Below are 19,798 nucleotides of genomic sequence, written 5' to 3'. Positions count from 1 at the left end.
ATAAAACCCCGGGTTGAGGCCAAGCAGGGAAATGGAGCCAACCTTGCTGCTATAAACACCACTGACCTCATGTGTTGTCATCCCACGGCTCAAACTCGTCACCCTGCCTGCTGACAAAGCTCTGGAGGTGGTTGTGGTTTTTTTCTTTTCAAATAAGGGCCTGCGAGGCACAGCTGCTGTCAGGGAGGGTCTGGGGAAATGGAGGCTGCTGGTTCGTGGCACCCGGGGCTTATTTGGCCTAGCTCCCATCTGCTTCCACCTGGCTACTCATTAACGACTGCCCTGGGCGACAAGGAGGAGAAGGAGGTTGGATTTCCACACCACGGGTGGCGCAGAGGGCAGGAGAAGAGGGAGCTGCAGCAGCCCACGGGAGCATCCTCCTGCACCCCGGCTGAGGGGGGCACTCATGGGCTGGAGGCCAGCTGGGGCTCCCCTGGAGCACTGCAGCCTCCTCCCATGTCAGCAAGGCCCTACTGCCGCTGTAGGAAACAGCCCCAAGCTAAAGCTTGAACGGGCGTGCAACAGCACCTTCCCTGCCCAGGGAGGGTGATGGAACAGCTCCTTTCAGCTCACTGTTCATTCTGAAGCATAATGATGGCAGCACCTTCTGCACTGCCAGGGGGAAGATATTGAATGGAGACCCGCAGCATGAGGAGGGACAGGGCACTAGGTCAGCAGAGAGGACAGGGTGGCTTGTCCCAGCTGGGGCTCCCTGCTCTGTGGCAGGGACATAGTGAGGACAAGCAGCAGTCTTCCTGCCTGCAGCAACACCTGCAGGGCCGGCAGTGAAGGCTGTCTTTGCTTAAAACCCATCCCAGAAATGCTAGGCAAAGGCATGGCAGAGGCCGTCTCCTCTAGAATAAGAAAATTAATAACTTCTCCAATGTGCAAGGGTTGGTGGACAGAAAGCCAGTGCAGCAAAACATCGAGTGTCCTTCAAGGGGATCAAAAATAAATAAGTGAAGCTTAGTGTTTTCTCAGCAGAACGTTCATCTGCAGCTCTGCCAGGCTGGGCCAGGGGGGGTTATTTAAATAAAGGGAAAAAACCCAGTCCAAGCACTGCTCCGGCAAATGTACTCCTCATGCATTGGCCTGCCTTCGCCCACTGCTTCCATCCCAGCTGGGGAAGATGCTTGTGGTGGTTGGGAAGGAGCCTCCAAGACCTTTCCAGGACAAATCATCCCTGCTGGGCTTGGTGGGGGGTGTTTTCTCTCCCTGTCGTGGAGTGGGGATTTGGGGACTCCTGCAGCAGGCGGGTGTCTGGGACACCAGGTGCCTCTGGGCTGCGGCTCCTTGCACATTGCTTAGTCTCGAGTTCGGTTTTTCCTCTTCAGGAAAAAGAAGCTGCTCTTCTGTGGGGGGCCCAGCAGCATTGGCACTTGGCTTTTATGTGTAATTTTGACCTAAAAAGAAGTGAAAAAACTAGCTCAGTAAGGGGCTCTGAGCCCCCACGGGCACCCCCCAGCCCAGGGGCCCTGGAAAGCAATCCAAGCAAGCAGGGTGCAGCCCAGCACCAGGGTGAGGAGCTGCTGCTGCCCCCCAGACAGGTCGTTAAATGCTCTGCTGCGCAGGAGTAACAGCTCTGGGATCAGGTCCAGGCAGTGCTGGGACAGGCAGAGGAATTCTCCTCTGGGCAAGATGCCTGCTGGATGGTGGGGGACCCCACTGCAGCCCCCCGGGAAGGGATGCTGCTGTGCCCACCCACCTGGCAACGGATGACCATGTCTCTGTCCCCATGGCTCTGTTGATGGCTTGCCGTGAGTCTGGGGCCAGCATGGGCGCAGACAGAAGTCACAGGTGGCCAGGCTCCATGGCCACACACCAGCAAGCGCAGAGGCCTCTCACCAACTCCAGAGGCTTTGCCATGCTGCATGGCCAGCTGAGGCTGCCCACGGTGCTTCCAGCACCTGCCCACCCCATTCCGCTGTGCTGCCAGACCCTGCCCACCCCAGCAGCCTGCAGCAGAGCTGCCCCCTCCCTAGGGACTCACGGTGCAGGATGGCTGCATCCAAGGCTCCCCATCCACCTGCATGGGCAGCAGCTTGGATGTCCTGCAAGGCACAGAGAGAGAGAACAGGGTGACACAAGTGCCAGCTTTCACTGTGGGGCAGGTGCTCAGCCAGGATGGGGACAAATACCTGATGGTGACAGACGAACACTGGGCCAGTCTCTTCCCAGCACTTTTCAGCCCTGTGTAGATCTGCCCCATCTCCATCGCGCCCTCCAGCCCCACCACCTCCAGGAGGTGGTCACTGAGGTCTGCAAGAGAGAGGCACCTGAGTCAGTCTCCCCATCCCCAGGGATCCCCTGCCTTCTGCCATCATCCAAATCACCAGGGTCTGCTGGATGCCCTGGAAGGCAGAGGGGCTGGTGGCACGTTGGAAATGTGTCCTGATGTCCCCTGAGACCACCTAGCTGGGCGTTTGCAGTGTTGGGCAAACGCTGCTTCCAAAATCCCTGGAGGAAAAATACTGGTCTGAAACACCCTGGTCCTGCGTGGCTGCAGGGTGGCAGCCTGGATTCTCACCAGCTCCGCAACCACTTGCTTGCAGTGTTGTACGAAATGGCAGCAGAACCTCTCCCAGGTGCCCTGGGTCACTGCAGCCCCCTCGGGAAGTGGGGATGCATGGCGAGGCGGGGGGAAATCCTCTCCAGGAGGCATCTGCTCAAATCCCAAGCACCTTTTTCCAGTTCCTCCTGCTTTTCTGGGCCACCAGCAAAGGTGCCAAAGTGCCTGACACCAGGGCAACTCGCTTGTCTCTTGCTCCCTTCAGGGTCCTCTTTCACCCCTGAGCCCCCTCACACCCTCCTGCCCACCCACAAGTGGGGTTGTGCCCAGGGGACCAACCCTGCTGTCTCTTGCCACCCTTTGGAACCAGCCTTTGCTCTGCCCTGCTCCCTGCTGCCCATTCCCATGGGCTCACCCAGCGAGGGACAGCCGGTGACAGCCTGGGATGGCTGGTGACACCGCTATCCTGTCAGCCATGTGGCAAGGGGGCTGTGGGAGGGGGCGGGTGGAAAATACAGGCACTTTGCTGGTTTTGCTGCCTGCTTTCTAACCCACCGCTCTCCGCTGGGGAGCCATGCCAGCACTTTGGGCTGCCTGCACCCTGCCCATGCCTTCAGGAATGGCTCTGGTGGCCACAGCAGTGGGTGTGAGGTGCCAGCCTGGGCACAGCATGGGTGCTGTGCTGTTCCCAAAACCCCCCAGCCACGCTGGCAGTGCTGCAGCAGAGCCTGGGAAGATGCTTACAAAAGCCCTTGGTGCCAGCTCTGCAGCTCCGCTTCCAGCTCCTCCTCTGCAGCAGCGGGCGCCTGTCCCTGCAGTGGCTGCCTGCCAGCCCCATGGGGTGCTGGGGGCTCCCCAGCGTCATCCCATTCAGGCACCCCCCAAGCCAGGAGCCTCAGAGGATGGGGGGAGAGGTGGATGGCAGGACGCAGGAGCTATGTCCTCTCTGGCCACGTCCTCTCTGGCCACCATGGCATCACCAGCCCTGAGAAACACGGTGCTGGGCCATACCCAGGCAGGCAGAGCCATCTTCCTTTGCCAGCTTGGCCAGAGCATTCTTGGGGCCACCACAGCACCTGTAGCAACCCCTCCTGTTCTATTGCTCCAGTGCCATGTGCACCAAGCTGTGGCCAGAACCAGCGGCTGCCCAGCTCCCCTGTGCTAACCCCGCACACCCCACAAGCACCGATCGCCGCCGCTCACCCTGCACACAGAACTTGAGCTCCTTGGCATCGGTGACCACTGTGGCGTGCAGCTTCTCCGGCATTTTCTTGCCCAGCCGGTTGTAACCACGCTGCTTCTTGGTCTCGCCCCAGAGGTTGGAGCCACCGTACATGCTGGGGATGTTGAGGACGGCGATGCCCTCCAGGGACGTGTTGCTCAGGTCTACCAGGGTCCCATCGCACTGCCGGGCACATGGGCCATGGGGTCAGGGCGAGCTAGTGCCCAGCACTATGGAGCCCAGCCTCCTCTCCCCACCAGCCCGCCAAAGGAGCGGGGCTCCCCAAGCATGGCGTACTGCTGAATGGTCCCCAGAGGAAACCTGCCTCAGGGTGGCATGGGCAGCCCCGGGGTGGCTGGGGCTGCAGGTGCAAACAAATACCCCCCAGCTTTGCTTTTTGAGGGCTGACAACCACCACCTCCCCTTCCTTGTGCTGCTTTCCCCTCATTTCCATCTGAATCTTACTATACCTCTCAGATGGCAGTTTCGAAAATTCCTATGAGACCACATAAAACATCAACCAGGCTCAATGCTGTGACCCAAAATAAGAGGCAATTCCACCTTAGCCCTGGAGCGACGTCCAATCCAGGCATCTCCAGCGCGCACTTCCCCACTTCCCCGTGTTCAAATTGACTCCAAAGAATCAGAAAGTTTGGCTGCCCAAACACTAACTCAAACCGGTTTGTCTTCAAGCACAATTTAGAAACTAGAAATGAAGCTGCAAGGAAATGACAGGAAAGGTGTCAGGGGAAAAAATGTCAGGTTTTGGAGAGAAAACTGCAAGGCAGTGCACAGAACTGGCATCCTGGGCTTCGCTGTTGCACAGTAGGACTGCCCCAGCTGAAAATTCCCTGTAAAAGGTAAAACATCTGTTGCCTGCAGCTTTCCCACAGGACTGGAAGTAGCAGCCATGGAAATGCATTTCTTAACTTCAGGTCTTCTCACTCTCACACTACCCAGAGGACACTGGATTCCCGTTCTAGATACCTCTGAAGGAAGGAAACGCTTTCCCATTCAACTGGATCTTCTCTGGAGCATTTGTATTTTCCTTTACTCCTCTACCTGCCACACTACGCTCCCGCAAACACCACCACGTTTTTTCCTTGCACTTTGGTGATGCAACAGCATTTCTGCCCTCTCTTGCTTTGCCAAGAGGAATGTGAATGGGCTGATGAACCCCCACTGCTGCTTTGACTCCAGTTGTTTTTCCTCTAGCAAAGAGTGAAGGTCTTGAGCTTATTTTTAATACGCTGTTGGTAAGCACTGAGCATGCCGGCCGCATGTATGTGGAGCGGGGTGTGCACGTTAGCAAACATCTCTGTATGTTCAGATCTGCTCTGCCTCCCCCTGATGCTCTGATATCTTATTTTTAGCCTCATGTTGAAGCAAAAGGCAGGAATCTTCTAGTTTGGGAGTGAAGATCTGTCCCTCCAAGGTTTGCAAAGGATGTAAATCCTTTCTTTCTCAATACATTTTAATGACTTTATGATTTGTAGGAATAAAAAGGACCCCAACACTCTGACCAGCGGATACTGAGTGAGAGGGCTCCGATTCCTTGAGGGATGGACAATGCATCCCACACCTGGCCAAGCATTGCCCCTGACCGCAGGCATCTTTCCTGCCTGCCTGCAAGGCGGCGGGTACCGACCCGGCCATGGTGGGATGGGAGCAAGTCTGCTGCCTGGGGCTGCCTGGGCTGTGGGACTTCCAGGGATGCTGTGGGAGCCCATTGCTTCCCAGGGGCATGCAGGGCAGACAGGACCATAGCCACCCACGCCTGCCCACACACACGCGTGCAAGAAGCGATTTCTCCCTGCATAGCTCTCCCCTGTTAGCATGCCAGAGAGCTACAATGGGCTCTTTGAGCAGGGGCAGCTGACGGCACACTGGCAGCGATGCTGGAAGTAGAAATTTGCAGCTGGGGAAAAAGCAAATTCATTTCCAGGAGCTGTAGGGGAACAAGTGCCAATTTCCAAAACAAAACTGCCATTTCTCTGCAAGGCTGACAGTTGCCTGGGAGCTGGAGGGAGGACAGGCTGCTGCTTTCAACTTCAAATACTGCGGGATTAACGCTTTCCTGCCGACACAGCCCAGCCGGTACCAACGGGCGCTAGGCAGGGAGCCTGTGGGCAGCACGCGAAGCACCTTGCACGCATCTCCGGCAGCATTAAACCCCACAGATGTTGACTTTATCCTCCCCAAGGTGCTGGTGCACAGCCAGTGAAGGGGGGGAGACGGCTGTGCCCCTGCTCCTACTCCTTCCCACCAGCTGCTGAGGGTGCAGCTATGCCTTTCGGGCTTTGAGAATGCTGGAAATCCCTGCCTAGAAACAGGCTTCAAAGTTGCTCTGCCCATGGCCACAAGCGCTGCCAGCTCGCCCAGCGCTGCCCGCACTCTGCCCGCTCTCTGCCTGCCGCCAGTGATCCTGCGTCCGCTGCCTGGTCTGACTCACATCAGCCTCTTTGTAGCAAGCAATGGTTTCTCCGCCCCCCCGCCCCCCTCGCCCCACCTCAAACCTAAGTTATAAAAGGGTCGTTTATCCAGAGATAAGGAGAGGCGGAAGTTTACAGCAAAGCACAGCCCAAACCCCCCAGCAGGAGTGGAGAAATGACAGCACTCTTAGCAACCACAGGCCCTCCTTCCCCGCTCTAATTAAAGGCTGTTTCCATGTCATCCAACGAGGGCTGGGAGCAGACTTGGAGTTTACAGAGAGAATATTCCAGGCACGCTTTCAAATACAGCTGGAAGTGGGGGGGTAAATATAGGACTATTCTTCTGCCTGCAGCTGGCCGGCTTTGCAGCAAGCGCCACGCGGTGGAAGAACGGGTCCTGCCAGCCACCGCATCCTCCTGCTGCCCATAAAGGGTCAAAGCTGCCGCAACACCGTCTCCCTGAACAGCCAAAAGCCCGAGGGACCCACGGGCGACATCTCCCGAAAGGCCTTTGTGCTGCAGCTGGAGCCAGGGGCCATCCCGGGAAACCCACCTCCACCTCGACGTAGTCGTGGAGCTTCTTGCAGGTGGCTGCAAAGGTCTCCGATGTCCCAAATTCGAAGTACCACAGCTTGTTCTTCATCCTGGGGCACAGAGCAGTGTCAGCATCCCTAGGAAGCGGCACCTTTGCCCCAGCCATCCCCAGCCCAGGATGGGCTGCCAGAGCCTTTCTGGAGCCGTTGCGATGGGGCCGCGAGCCATCGATGGGAACATGAGCCATTGTGGGGAAGGACCACTGGCATCACAGCCCCAGGGAGCTGTGCTGTGGGACAGGGGGTGGCTCAGACAAACCTGGTTCTGACACCCTGTGGAGGGGAAGGACGGGAGAGGCACGGGCCGGAGTGCCTCCACCGTCTCTCAGCAGAGATGAGTGTGGGCTGTTGCCTCTCAACAGGGCTGCCGGGGACGAGGTACCCCACAGAAGAGATGTCCCCCACTTCAGCACCCTGCCTCACACCCTCCCAGCACCCTGCCAGGCAGCCTCTGACCACTCTGCTCATCCCCTGCATCAATTGCTGCGCTAGGCTTTGAGGGGGAGCTGTAAGCTGAGGGGAGCTGAATCTCCGAGCAGAGCCAGACACTTTGGCCCACTCAGGGTTTTTTTAGCAGGTATTTCTGACCATGGGGGTTGCAAGCCATGGCTCCTGCTGCCAGCACACCATGCACCCCCAGCATAGTGGGAACGAGCTGCAACCTGCTGCCTGCCCTGCCCTCACTGCCTGGCCTGCTCCTGCTGGTCCTGGAATTCAGTGCTAATTATAAAGCATGAATGAACGTAATTGGGTGCACGGCCAAGTTCAAGCAGCCTGCCATGCTGCAGAGGGCCCAAAGAAGCACCCTGGACCCACACTGTGCCTGGCCCCTGGCCCCAGCCATGCCTGGTGTGGCCCCTGCCCATCCCCTAAGGTTGGCATGGTAGCGGTGGGGTGTCCCCCCAACTTTTGGGGGGACCACGGGCAGCCCTTACCTGCTGTTGAATTTCTCGGGGTGCTTTTCTCGCATGATATGGAAGCGGTGGGCGATGGAGGCATCCTGCGGGGAGAGGGAGCACAGCTGAGGGAGGGAGGAAGGGCTAGCAGTGGGGCAGTGGGGCTCCGGGGACACTCCAGGACCCTGCACCCTGACAGCTCCCCTGACAGTGTAGCAGCTCTCCTGAAACTCATTGCAACCTCTCCTATGCAGGGTGGGGGGTGTCTAGGCCCAACTCAGAAGCTGTCACCAAATGCCATCTGCAGTGACATCCCTGGGCGATAGCAGGAGATGATACGAAACTAGAAGCACCCTGCAGTGCTTTTGGGTGGGAGACTCATGCCGTGGTGGTACCGCTTGGGTACCCACGGCCCAGGAAAAAACCACTCCAAGCCCCTGGGAAGAGAAGTGTTTTCCATTTTGCCGTTCCCAGGATTGACCCCTGGTATCGGGGAAAGCCCCTGTGGCACAGGCCTGCCATCTTCCCTGGGCTCCCTAACCTCCCTAGGTTAGGAAAACATGGGGGAATGCAGGCCTGAGCACCAAAGCAGGGCTTTGCTGATGGATGCCATCTCAGCAAAAGCTTCAGGAGGGGTGTCCGGCAGACCTCAACCCATCCCTGAGACCCCAAACTTCCCTGAACCTCATTTAAACTCCTTGCACGCTTGCTCTTGCAACATTGCTGGCTAGGAAGAGAGAGAGATTTCCAAGGCTGTTTATGCATTTATGTACTGACATCACAAACGACAATAAAACCAGAAAAACAACACCAGGAGATGGAGAGAGGTTGGGAATGTGAGCAAGGAAAAGCAGGAAGAGAGAGAGCTCGGCTTGGGAGACTCAAGCTCAAATGTAGAGTTTCACCAAACACTTGGAAACCCTTTTACGGTCTTTGCAGAATGTCATCATGAACCAGCCCCTGCTCCTGGGAATTAACTCAGGGCTAGCTTGGAAGAGGGCTAAGGATGAGTCTAGGAGGAGACAGGGAGGGAAGCATGGGTGACTGGCATCCCTGGAGTGCACCCGCCATGCTGGATCACTCCAGCGACTTCACAGCAGCCGAGGCATTTCCCACCAGCTGAGTGGGAAATGCCCCTGGGAACCCCCTGATCTGAGAAGGTTTGAGGCTGCGGCTGTGCTGGGGAGCCAGGTAACAGCTCCTGTGCTCCACTGGCCTCCGGAGCTCTGAGTGGCTCTGGTGGGCACAGCATGGCACTGATCTGGGCACTGATTACTAGCCCTGCACTGTGCTGCTCTCTGTAGCTAAAACATGTGTGTGCTGTGCTCTGGGCTGCCCTCGGGACCCATCCCTGCCCCATGGTACTCACCACCCCAATGGAGAAGTAGTTGTTGATGATGGTGGATGGGACAGGGTCTCCACTGGTCTCTCTGTCACTGGGAATGACATCTATCTGCCAGCGGTCCAGCATCACCTCCGTACTGTGCTCGATGTCTTTCAGGACCTTCATCAGGTTGCCTCCTTCATAGCCTGTAAGGGAAAGAAGGTGGGCATTGGAGGAGGATGATGGAGGACGAAGGGGAGCGCAGCCATGTCACGTGGGGCCAGAGGTAGCTGGGTGCCTAGCACCCAGGGGAGCCTGGGGCTGCTGCTACAGCACCAGCGGGATGCTCAGCTCATCCTTGCAACAGTGGCAGAGATTTCAGCTAACAGCACAGCTCTCCCAGATGAAGAAGGTTGGGCAGGACTTGACTGATGGGGGTTTAGCAAGCAGCAGCTGCTTTTTTTGGAAGGGGTTAGAGGCACCATCAGGAGGCACTAGGGCTGAGATGCAGCCCTGAGCCTCATCCCAAGAGCCCAGGAGCCCTCCCTTGCCCAGGACAGCACCCACCCAGCTGCACCAGCTGGTCCCCATGGGCCAGCCACCCCCTGGGTGATGTTTGCCCGGCCTCACCTCCTCCCCAGCGCAGACACCGGGCCAGGTCATTGCCTGTTCCCAGGGGCAGGACAGCCACCGGCGGGTGCTTCACCAAGTTCGCCTTGTCTGCAATTCAAGGGGAAAGAGAGGTTTGGGGCTGAAAGGGCTCATTCCCTGCTCTTTTCCATGTCCCTCCTCAGCTGGCAGCCTGGGGGCAATGCTGTTGGCAGGACCCCCACCCTGCTCTTGCCAGGGGAATATCGGGAACATGTGGCAGATGACTGAGGATGCAGGCAGACGATGCTCTGTGGGAGCATGGCCACTCCTCGCTCACCTATGCAGTCCAGGATCCAGCCTACCGTGCCGTCTCCTCCGCAGGCCAGGACGCGGAAATCCGGAGTATCTCGAAAGAAGCTCAGCCTGGAGAAAGCCAGGAGAGACAAGTGGTGATGCGGGGGAGCAGGGGTCAGCCGGAGGGAGGTAGAGGATCCATTGCAGCATCTCCATACCCCGGTGTGGGCCCACCACGGTCCAGGTTGTATACTTGGCGTGGGTTGAGCAGGTAGTGAAATTTCCGGAGGACCCTAGGAAAAGAGAGGCGTGAGGGATGCTGCGGAGGTGAGTCACCCTCCAAGAGAGATGCGGGGGCAGCCCGAGGGACTGGCAGCCCCTGATTTCTGGGGATGCTCTCTCCGGGCAGGATCCCACCTACCGCTCCCCTTGCCTTCCTCCACTCTTGGGGTTCACAAGCACCAGGAGGGGATGTGTCCCAGGCTGGGGGCTAATCTGGAGGGCAGAAAGTGTGGCTGCCAATGCCTGGCCACTGCGGGACTCAGCATGCAGCCACAGCAGAGCTTGCCAGAAGCCCAGCGCGGGAACCTACCTGCAGTCCTTGCCCATCCACCGTGGTGGAGTTGAACTTGAAGCCTTGGTTGTCCTCGGGGCTGGTGCTGGCAGGAGAGTCACTCTCCGATCTCCGGCAGTGAGACTGCCTATCCTTTGGGGAAGAGACATGCAGATGCACGTGCCATCCCGAGAAGGCAGCAATGGCTTCTTATGGTCATGCCCTGCCAGGTCCCAGCCACCTGGCAGCAAGGAGGGAGGCACTTACCAGGACAACGGGGCAAATGTAGGAAGGCAGCAAGATGTGGTCCCGCAGCGGGCCCCCGTCACACTCCGGCTTCACATGGGAGGCGCATTTGTTGTGGAGCTGGCAGGGTATGGGAGGAAGGGATGTCGGGCACAGGACACCACTGTACGTGAGCCTCTCCTCACCTGGGGCTGGCCGTGCAGGGTGTGCTGCAGGGTGCACCCCAGGGTGCACCCCAGGCCCCCCCATGCCCGTGTACTCACAGTGACTTGGCACCAGACGCAGTGCAGGCCAGTGATGCCCTGGTAGCACTTGATGCTCTTGTGACATCTGTCACACTTGACGGGGGAATTGCCCTCAATCCAGGTGTGCTGCATCACCTGCAAGGCATAGGGATGGGGGGCACTGCAGGCGCAGCACCCACTGAGCATCTCCTCTCTGCTAAGGGCTGCTGTCATGATTTTGGATGGTGGCTTATTGTGCAGGGTTGCTGCCTGATCCAAACCAGCCCCTTGCAGGGCCACCTGATCTCCCTGCTGCTTCAAGCAGCACATCAGAGACACCTGTCTCCCACCCAGAGCTGCAGCAAACCCCAGGGCTGGGGGTCCTGCAGGTCCCCAGGGGCTGGGGACGGAGCCCACCCTACTGGGCTCTGGATGCTGGGAATGCCCGTGAGCTGCTGCCCAGGACCTGGGCAAATCTCAGGGGAAAAAACCATGGGGAACTAGGGCAGGAGACCAAGTGGCCAGCTGCTGCCGGTGGTGCCGCCTCCGGAAGGACTCCACAGGAGATCCATTGGCTCAGAAACGTGCCAGCTGCCTACTCACGCTCGTGTTTCTCTTGGATTTCACGTAGGTGCTGATGCACGAGGCGATATCTTTGGACACACACCGCTCATGGACAGTGTATTTGCAGACTGGTGGGAGAGAAGAAGGTGGTGAGCATCACTCCCTGGCACAGGCACTGCCTCCTCCCTGCTCACCCTGCAGCACCCGCAGAGCTTGGCACCAACAGGGACCAGTCCTCCCTCCCTGGGGCACTGGGATGGGGCGGGAGCTGCTGGCCTGGTAGCATGGGTGGCCGTGGGGGCCTGGGACTCACAGGAGCAGCAGAGGCCTTGCTTGCGGACCCCCAGCAGCATGGTGCGGCAGAAGTTGCAGTAGGCAGGTTTCTTGAAGTGCTTCAGCCTCCAGGCATGTTGCCCATCATCCTTCACATTCTGCAGGGCAGGAGAGTGGAGGGCGAGGGGGGTCACTCCTCTGCTGGGGGTCCCAGCCCGCTCAGCCCACCACTTATCAGCTTTTCACCCTGTAAAAGCCCCCAGGGCGTCTGAAGGAGTTCAGTCCCAGTAGGACCATGGACTCCCCCCGCTCCCTTTCTCCCTGGTGTTCCCCCGAGCATCCCTGCTGCCATGTCCCCCTGCTCCCCAGGTATGTCCAGCTCCTGGCACTCCTGGCTCTGAGCTCTGTCCCCTCAGCACAGCTCGGCTGCAGGGATACTCTGCTGGTGGTGACTCCACATTTGGGGCCAGGCCACTGCCACCATAGGGTGACCAAAGCAAGCCTCTTACATATGGGTCCAGGCACGAGTGCTTTGTAGGAGCCACTTAAAATTCCCCATTTTCTTGAATCTTCCTGCCAGAAAGCCTGCCCTCCCTGCCTCTCCGTGGGAAGCAAACACCAGAATGGTCACTGGGGAGCAAAACCTCAGATTTTCCCTGCAAACTTGCTGGCCAGGGCTATGCACCTCGATGAAATGAAGCCCAAAAGGATGAAAAAAGAACACAGCAAAATAAGGGGGGTCCCAAACCACCCCACATCTGCTCTTTGAAGCTCGCTCCAGGAGATGAGCTGGCATTTTAGGTGCTAATCTTATTTTTTCATTAAATATTCATCGAACTGGAGTGCGCTACAATCCCAAGGAGTGAGCACAGCCTGCCTGGGCAAAGCAGCTGGCAATGACCACAGTTCAAACTTGAGCTTGTGAAGATTTGAGGGGGGTGAAGGCCAGTCAGCAGAGGCAGGGCACAGGTATCTGCAGGGGCCAGGGGCTGGTGTGGGGCTGTGTGGTGCCGGACGGGTGCACAGTACGTTGCCGGGGGTAGGGTGCCCTCCCGTGGCCCTTGCACACCCTCCATCACCGCCCTCCTCTCCCGCTGGTGCCAGCTCAGGGCTCTGCTCCAGGAGGCAGCTGGATGCGGCCAAAGCAGGTCCCTGCACAGGCACTCACCGTCTCCATCCCCAGGAGGACCAGCAAGGGGATGGTGGTCATGCCACCCCGGATCCACTCCTCCAGTGTCACAGTCCCATCATGGTCATAGTCGATCTCCTCCATCATGGCCTTCAAGATCTGGAGAAGGGAGGAGATGTGGTGACATGGCAATGCTGCCCGTGAACCTTGGCTGCCAGCTCCGTCTGAGAGCCCCCGCAGTCCCACCGGCAGCTCCAGCCCCTGCACTCACGGGTTTCAGCTCGGTGGAGTCCCACTCCAGATACTCAGCCACGTGCACCATCTGGTTGATGATACGATCCAGCTCCTGAGCACAGAAAGACGATGGCGCCTGGCACTTAGAGACAGGTTTGGGCACGAGCAGCATGTCCAGCCTCACACCCCCCAACTGGGAAGGTATCAGGTCTACATCTCCATACGCCCAAGGCTGCTCCAGGCCCCTGTCCACACAGGGGGCCAGCAGCACCCCACGTCTCGGTGGGTGCTGGGTGCTGCTTTCTCCTCTGAAAATCTGCCAGAAATTCGGCAGTGAGTTTTCTCTCAGAAAAACTGCTCTGATAAAACGGATTTTTATTTGCAGCGGGTTTCAAGGTAGATACCCAAAGAACAAAGAGAATGCATCCTGAGGTGGGGGTGTGTGCATGATTTTTCCTTTTCTGAAACACCGTGACCTGATGTAGAGCTACAAGTACTGGTGGGTGGATTTTTTTCTAGCTGCTGCAGGATGATGAAGCGCTGGCGTGCATCCCCCAGCCCCACAGTCCAGCCCTGCAGCAAATGCTGCTGCCTTCCTCCTCATTTCCCATATCCCTGTTTAGCTTGGAGCACCTTGCCAGTGGAGTGGGCACCCTGACAGAGCTCTGCATGGGCCCCCAAGCAGCCCCAACTTTCTCTCCTGAGGGAAGACTTACCGAGCTGTCCAGGAGGCCGTTTCCATCAGTATCGTAGAGGCGAAACATAACTGGAGGGAGAAGAGAAGCCAGCTGCTGATTAGAGCCCAGCCCTGGGGCACCCCGGGCAGTCAGCGCTCAGTCCTGGGGCTGCTGGGGCTCCAGCATGTGAGCAGCGCTGTGCTGGCTCAGCCTGGGCGAGGTGTGACTTGAGCCCATACCAGGGCTGCTGGGTATCAGAGTGAAGCCATGGCCCCCATGGCTGTCCCTCTGCCAGATACAGGTGCCAGCAGGCAGGAGCAGAGGGATGACAATGAGCACGTTTCCCAAGTGGTTTTAATGTTTCAGCATTAAAAAGTGAGCGGGAGCATCCACCCCCGCACCCTTCCTTGGGCGAACCCCCCCAGGGTCCCACTTACACTCCAGCTTGTCCTCTGCCCGTCCTCTCTCCAGCAGGGACAGGTAGCAGACGATGTCCTTCAGATGGACCACCTGGCTCAGGGGGGTGGGGGGCAGCAGAGGGGTTGCTTTTAGAGAGCTGTGGCTCTTCCGCAGGCTGAAGGGCAACCTCTTCTCCACGTTCCTCATGCCTGTGGGCAGGGAGTGGGGAGGATAAAGGCTATGCACAGGCGGACAAGGAGCCATCGCCCGCTAGGACATGGGGCTGGCAGCATGTGAACTCCAGGGCAGGGACCCATTTGGCATGGGGTAGGCAAGGCATGGAGGATGCAGGGCTGGATGCCATCACAGGAGCAGGGCTGGGCACACGAAGGGGACACTGGGCTGGATGCCATCGCAGAAGCAGGGCTGGGCACTGCCACTCAGTCCCTGGGGCGCAGACACCCACACCTCCAGCACTGTGGGTGCAGGTGGAATGAGCAGCAGGAGCCCACAGGGACCAGCACCCAGCCAGAAGGAGTGAGAAGCTTGAGGGGCGGCAGGAAAGCTTGCCAGGGTGCTGGGATGGCCTGCGCTTGTGGCTGCCCGCACCAGAGGCAGCCTTTGGCAGATGGCTGCTCCTGGCAGAAGAGCCCTTCCCAGCGCTCGCCTCGCTGGTGGCTGGCAGGAGGTGGGCTGGAGGCAGCCATGACTCACCACTCCAATCCTCCCTCACTGGGAGCTGCTGCCAGGTAATTAAGACATAGACTGGCGGGGGCTCTGTGGGATGGGATCGGCGGCTTAGGTTTGCAAAGCAAAGGTGTCAAGACGTCAGGAACCTGCCGAGTTTGGAAAGTCACGGCCACTGTGCTGCGGACCCAATCAGCTGCACCACCAGGGCAAAGTGCAGCTCCGTGGCTTGGGAAATGGGGGAGGGCTTGTCAGGGCCCCGTGTCCCCTGTGTAGCCCCAGCCAAGCTCACCTGGCGACTGAGGGCTGAGCAGGGACCCAGAAGAGACCTTTGAAGAGCCTGAAGAGTTGTGAGCAGAAGGGGTGCCAGTGGTGGACTTCTGGGAGGACGACCTGGACCAGCTGGGGGAGGCATTGGGGATCGATGCCAGGGTGAGGGATGCTGGCTGCAGCTCAGCCATGTTGCTGTGGCAGCTCTTGGGCTCCGGAGTATGTCGTCCCAGGGCACTTAGGAGCATTTTCCCATTGAACCCTGCAAAGCAGACATATGCCCATGGGCAGCATGACACCAGAGTGCCTGTGAGCAGCAAGTCCCTTCCTCCAAGGGCCCCGCCTGGGTGCCGTTCACTCATCCTGGGTCCTCTTTGCTATCCCAAATGCAGGTGGCATCCCGGCCCCAGGGCTCTCCAAGGGGCACCACAGGCAGCCCCTCACCCTCCTGCCTGGCCTGGCAGCTCCCAGCAGCACTCCCTTCCTGGGTGCCAGCTGCCACGGTGCTTGGGACCAGGAGGGGAGGACGTGGTCCCCCACCATCATGCCCCAACGTGGCAGTCAAGCACCTGGGGAGGGTTCTCCCATTTCTTTTGCAGTTTATAGTCCTTTCAGCAGATGTCTCTGCACACTGTGAAGCCACCTGGGCAGGGGCCGGGGGAGGCAGAAGCTGGGTGACTGGCACACGCCCCCTGCTCCACATGCAGCTGCACACTTGATGGCTGCCCGCACAGGTACCTGTGACAGGGGGGCAGGTCATCTTGGGCTGGATGGAGATGCCGGCATAGAGTGACTTGGGCTCTGAACACACAGAGGAAAGGGAGGAATCAGTGCAATGATGCCCTGTGGGGCCCCCACCCTGGGGAAAGCCCTCTCCTCCCTGGAGCAGTGCAGGGTCCCTGGGAGCCCATCCATTGTGTGTGATAGAGCTGGGCTGTGTGCTGGCCCTGATGCCGCCCTGCAACCTTCGTCCCCATGGGGCAGCACGGGAGTGAGCTCAATGTGCCACTATGCCTGGCTGGGTAGCAGAGGCAGGGCTGGCTCACCAAGAGTGTTGAGCTGCGAGACGCCGGGGCTCTGGTGCTGGGTCTCGGGGGACGCTTGGCATATCTTACGCTTGAAGGAGGTGAAGAGGTGTTGGCAAAGCTCCTCGGGCACGTCTGCCTCCAGGTAGGTCTTCATGAAGAGGCGAAAGCCCTCATAGTCGATGGGCTGGGGAGGGGACAGAGGAGGATGGTGGAGGTGCCCCGGGCACGCCATGGGGGTGCAGAGCTGCTGGCTCAGGGGTGGGTCCTGGGCGCTGGGCCCCGTTCATGGGGCACATCAACTGCAGAGCCCTCCGCCAGCTTCCCAAATCCCAGTGGTGGGATATAGCCTAACGGACCCAGAGGTAGCAGGGCCAGAAATGCCCAACGCTGGCTGGCTGCTGGGGGCCGGTGTGGCCGAGCCAGGTCAGCAGTGTTTGGAGCAAGGATGGGAGCCAACAGGGATGGAAGCCTCAGCAGCTGGGGTAGGAGCTGGGGGAGTGTCAGGCAAGGGCAGCGCTGCGGTGGGATGGCACTTGCTGGTGGTGGGGCAGCAGCCAGCTTGCCTGCCTGGGGGCCTGAGGACCCCAGCATGGTGGGCTGATTGCTAGAAGGGCAGGAGGTTCTGATGGACCTGGGTGCTCAGCTTGCAGAAAACTATTGAGGAACTAAATACAGACCTTCTGGGCATGGCCAAAGGAGGCTGGGGGTGTTGGAGGCAGAGGGGTGTAACAAGCTGTGCTCTGAAAGCCTCCTGCTCCCCTGGGGCAGGGCACAGAGCAGCGGGACCTTCCAGCCCACCCCCAGCCTCTGCAGATTATTGTCCTTCCAAGGTCTCCTCGCCTCCTCCTTTCCTGCTGGGCATCCCCGTTGCATCGGGATGTTGCCTTCCCAATGGCTTTTGTGGCCCCAGCTGGAGCGAGGGTCCTGCGGAGCCCTTGAATGGTGGGGTAGTTTTGCTGCCTCTCCTTGCTGTGTTCAGCCCACTGATTTTTCTCATTTTGCCTCATTTCTAGTGATTATGGCCCCTGTGAAAGGTTCTCTCCTGCTGACACACTAATAGGCCTCTCTGAAAGCATGGCTTGGAAAAAATAACCCCAGCCTCCCCCAGGCGAAAGTGAGAAGGCACAGGCCCTTCCCTTGTCCCCGTGCTGGCAACAGCAAAATCATTTGCTTTTGGAGGAAGAGAGAATAAATCCCTCCTGGCTTCTGCCTGGCAAGGAGGTGCCCCAAAACTCTCTCAGCCAGGCAGCCTGCAGCCAGCACACAACGGCAGCATGGCCGCAGGGTCCCAGCAGCATCGGTGGGATGGTCATGTGGCAAACCTGGTCCCTGGGATGGCTCGGGGGGAAACGTGGCTGGGGGCTGAGAGAGATGCTTCCCATCCGTAGAAGCATCTTTCCCTGTCCCAGACAGACAGACCCACCTTCTCCCAGCTGCTTTTAGATGCGAGAGCTGGGCTGGGAGAGCTGGCGGTGGGCCGGGAGCATGGGGGGACGCTGGAGGGGACAGGATCATACCTGTTCAGGGTTGTACCTCGAGAGGATGCCATCCCCGTGGAACTCCTCCAGGACATCCTTGAGCTTTTTGGTGGAGTCTGGGGAGACAAAGGCATTGCACTGAGTGTGGTGCCAGCAAGACCCCTTCGCCATTAGACCACCAGCAGAATGGCGAAGGTGAGTTTATCTGTCGGACATAGAATTTCTGGTTCCTTCCATGCCTGAGAAGGGGCCACCCGTGCCCTGCTTTCCCTCCCCACTTTGGAGAGCAGGCGTGGCCAGGAAGGACGGGCCCTCTTCCTCCTACCTGTATGAAAATAAACACAGACCAAAAGCAAAGCCCTGGCGCTGGGCAAGGAAAGCCTGGACAACTCCCTGGTCTTGGCTGCTCTGTGGGCGCTGCTGAGCACAAAGCCTGCCCGTCCCTGCCCCAGCCCATCCACATGGGCTTTGAGTGACTGCCCCCGTGCTGGCACTCTGGCAGCCTGAGCCATACCTGGAGCCTGCCCCAGGCTGCCCATTGGCATCTCCAGGAGATGCCAGGAGGAAGAAATAGAATGGTATTGCTCCGTGCAAACTTCCACACAAGTAGTAAATGGCCTGTGAGCTTCCCTGGCTGGGTGTCCTCAGGGCTAGACTGTCTGGAGGACATGGGTCCTTCCAAAATTGAGAAATAAGGGAAAAATGGAACAAAAGATCAAGCGGAGGGAACATTAAGCCCTAACCTTCAGACACGTATCTCCAGGCATGTCCATTTAAAAGGGTCTTGGACATGCCAGCCCTGTTAACTGCTGTGAAATCCTCTCTCCAAGCAGGGCATTGTGCTGGCTCCTTTTCCCCCCAGCTCTCCACTGGGGATGGAGCTTGGCACTGGACTGCAACTGTCTGGGATGCCTGGGCCAGGTCTGGGCGGGGGTCGCAGAGCACAACCAGCAGCCAGCAAGCACTGGAGATCCTGGTTCCCAGGCTGGGGAGGACCCTGAGCCCTGCTCCCCTGCCCAGCACCAGGCCACCCTCCCAGGGAAGATATGGCTGCCTGTGCTGCAGCTTTGCTTGCTGCACTTTGATTAACAAAACGAAGACGCCATACGTGTTGTAAGCTCAGCATTACAGATGGCGTTTTACGGTCTGTGATTCAAGAAAGCAGAGCCCATTCTTCAGAGAGGCAGGATGAGATGCAGACAGCGACGCTACGCACACACCACTGCCTGCAGTCCTGCCGGCCCCTGCCTGGGATGCCAGGCAGGCAGGCAGGGGGCAGCTTGCACTGGGCTGTTTGGACTGGGAGATGGTGCCTCCCCACTCTGTCAGCCTTGACCTGGGTCACCTCATCCCTACGATGGGCTACATCCCCAAGGACAACGCCAGGGGGGCTCATGGGGTCCCCTTTGCCTGCCAATCCTGTACCTTGCAGCTGCAGGAGCCTGCTCAGCCCAGGGTCATGCCAACCCTGCTCCTGAGATTTTACACCCCTTCTCCCTTCATCCCAGAGTCCCAGCCGGGCTTTGCTGCCCATCCTGCCCTGGTCTCACCACCTCCCCGGGCTTCACCGCTTCTCCACCGCTTGCTGCAACAAACATGCTCGCAGGCCAGCTCTCCTGCAGGCAAGAGCTTGAGGACCTGGCTGCAGACCTAGGCTTTACCTAGGTTCCCTCCCCAGCCGCTCGCAGCCCCAGGACCGCACAGCACTGCTGCCAACCTCCTCTCCTCAGCAAGAGCTGCAGGAGAGGGTTGCTCTGCAAAAGCGCTAAGTAAAATTACCGCAGAGGGTTGACAATCCAAGGCGAGCCGTGGAGCAGCTCTGCATGTTTAGGAAAAGCCAGGCTGCTTTCCTCATTGGCGTTTTGTTTTGCTAACGAATGTGGGAGCTGGCCGCCTTCGGAGGGACTGAGCCACACTCATGTATGAGTGCCCGAAAGCAGAGGGGGGCTGTGCTCAGCTAAATCCTTGCCGGTGCACAGGCACAGGGACTCCTCTGCCCTGCTCCACCAGCCCATGCTGGGGTTGGGGATGTTCCCAACCTCCCCATCCAAAACCTAAGAAGTCATCTAGATCTTCAGGAGGACACCAAGGGGGCACAGGGTACTTACAGTCCGTGTACTGCTGGAGCTGGGCAAACTCGGTGGGGCTGAGCGAGATCCACCCGCCATCACTCAT

The 19,798-nt window shown here is 58.8% G+C and overlaps 1 protein-coding gene across 1 annotated transcript; it reads right to left on the bottom strand.

Annotated features, from left to right (window-relative positions):
- Window positions 1-1,304: 1,304 nt before the first annotated feature.
- Window positions 1,305-19,798, bottom strand: LOC104352434 (diacylglycerol kinase beta). Its single transcript, XM_009958768.2, has 24 exons — window positions 19,732-19,798; window positions 17,663-17,739; window positions 16,164-16,329; window positions 15,140-15,379; window positions 14,199-14,369; window positions 13,801-13,850; window positions 13,122-13,196; window positions 12,890-13,009; window positions 11,762-11,879; window positions 11,488-11,576; window positions 10,924-11,040; window positions 10,682-10,780; window positions 10,454-10,567; window positions 10,283-10,356; window positions 10,080-10,154; window positions 9,905-9,990; window positions 9,607-9,696; window positions 9,022-9,182; window positions 7,692-7,756; window positions 6,717-6,807; window positions 3,713-3,914; window positions 2,139-2,259; window positions 1,991-2,051; window positions 1,305-1,403 (listed from the first exon to the last, which is right to left on the bottom strand). The coding sequence occupies exons 1-24, from the start codon at window positions 19,796-19,798 to the stop codon at window positions 1,305-1,307; spliced, it is 2,628 nt and encodes an 875-aa protein (XP_009957070.1).

This window comes from Leptosomus discolor, chromosome 7 (assembly GCF_034619465.1).
Source record: "Leptosomus discolor isolate bLepDis1 chromosome 7, bLepDis1.hap2, whole genome shotgun sequence".
NCBI classification, from domain to species: domain Eukaryota; kingdom Metazoa; phylum Chordata; class Aves; order Leptosomiformes; family Leptosomidae; genus Leptosomus; species Leptosomus discolor.
Note: the sequence above shows the minus strand (reverse complement) of the source record. Positions and strands in the feature narration are given on the sequence as shown.

Excerpts from the sequence above, each read along its gene's own strand:
- LOC104352434 (XM_009958768.2), bottom strand. The coding sequence starts at position 19,798 with ATGAGTGATGGCGGGTGGATCTCGCTCAGCCCCACCGAGTTTGCCCAG. Across the intron at positions 17,740-19,731 it reads GCTCCAGCAGTACACGGACT|ACTCCACCAAAAAGCTCAAG; the intron begins GTAAGTACCCTG and ends TTGTCTCCCCAG. Across the intron at positions 13,010-13,121 it reads ACTCCACCGAGCTGAAACCC|ATCTTGAAGGCCATGATGGA; the intron begins GTGAGTGCAGGG and ends TCCCTTCTCCAG.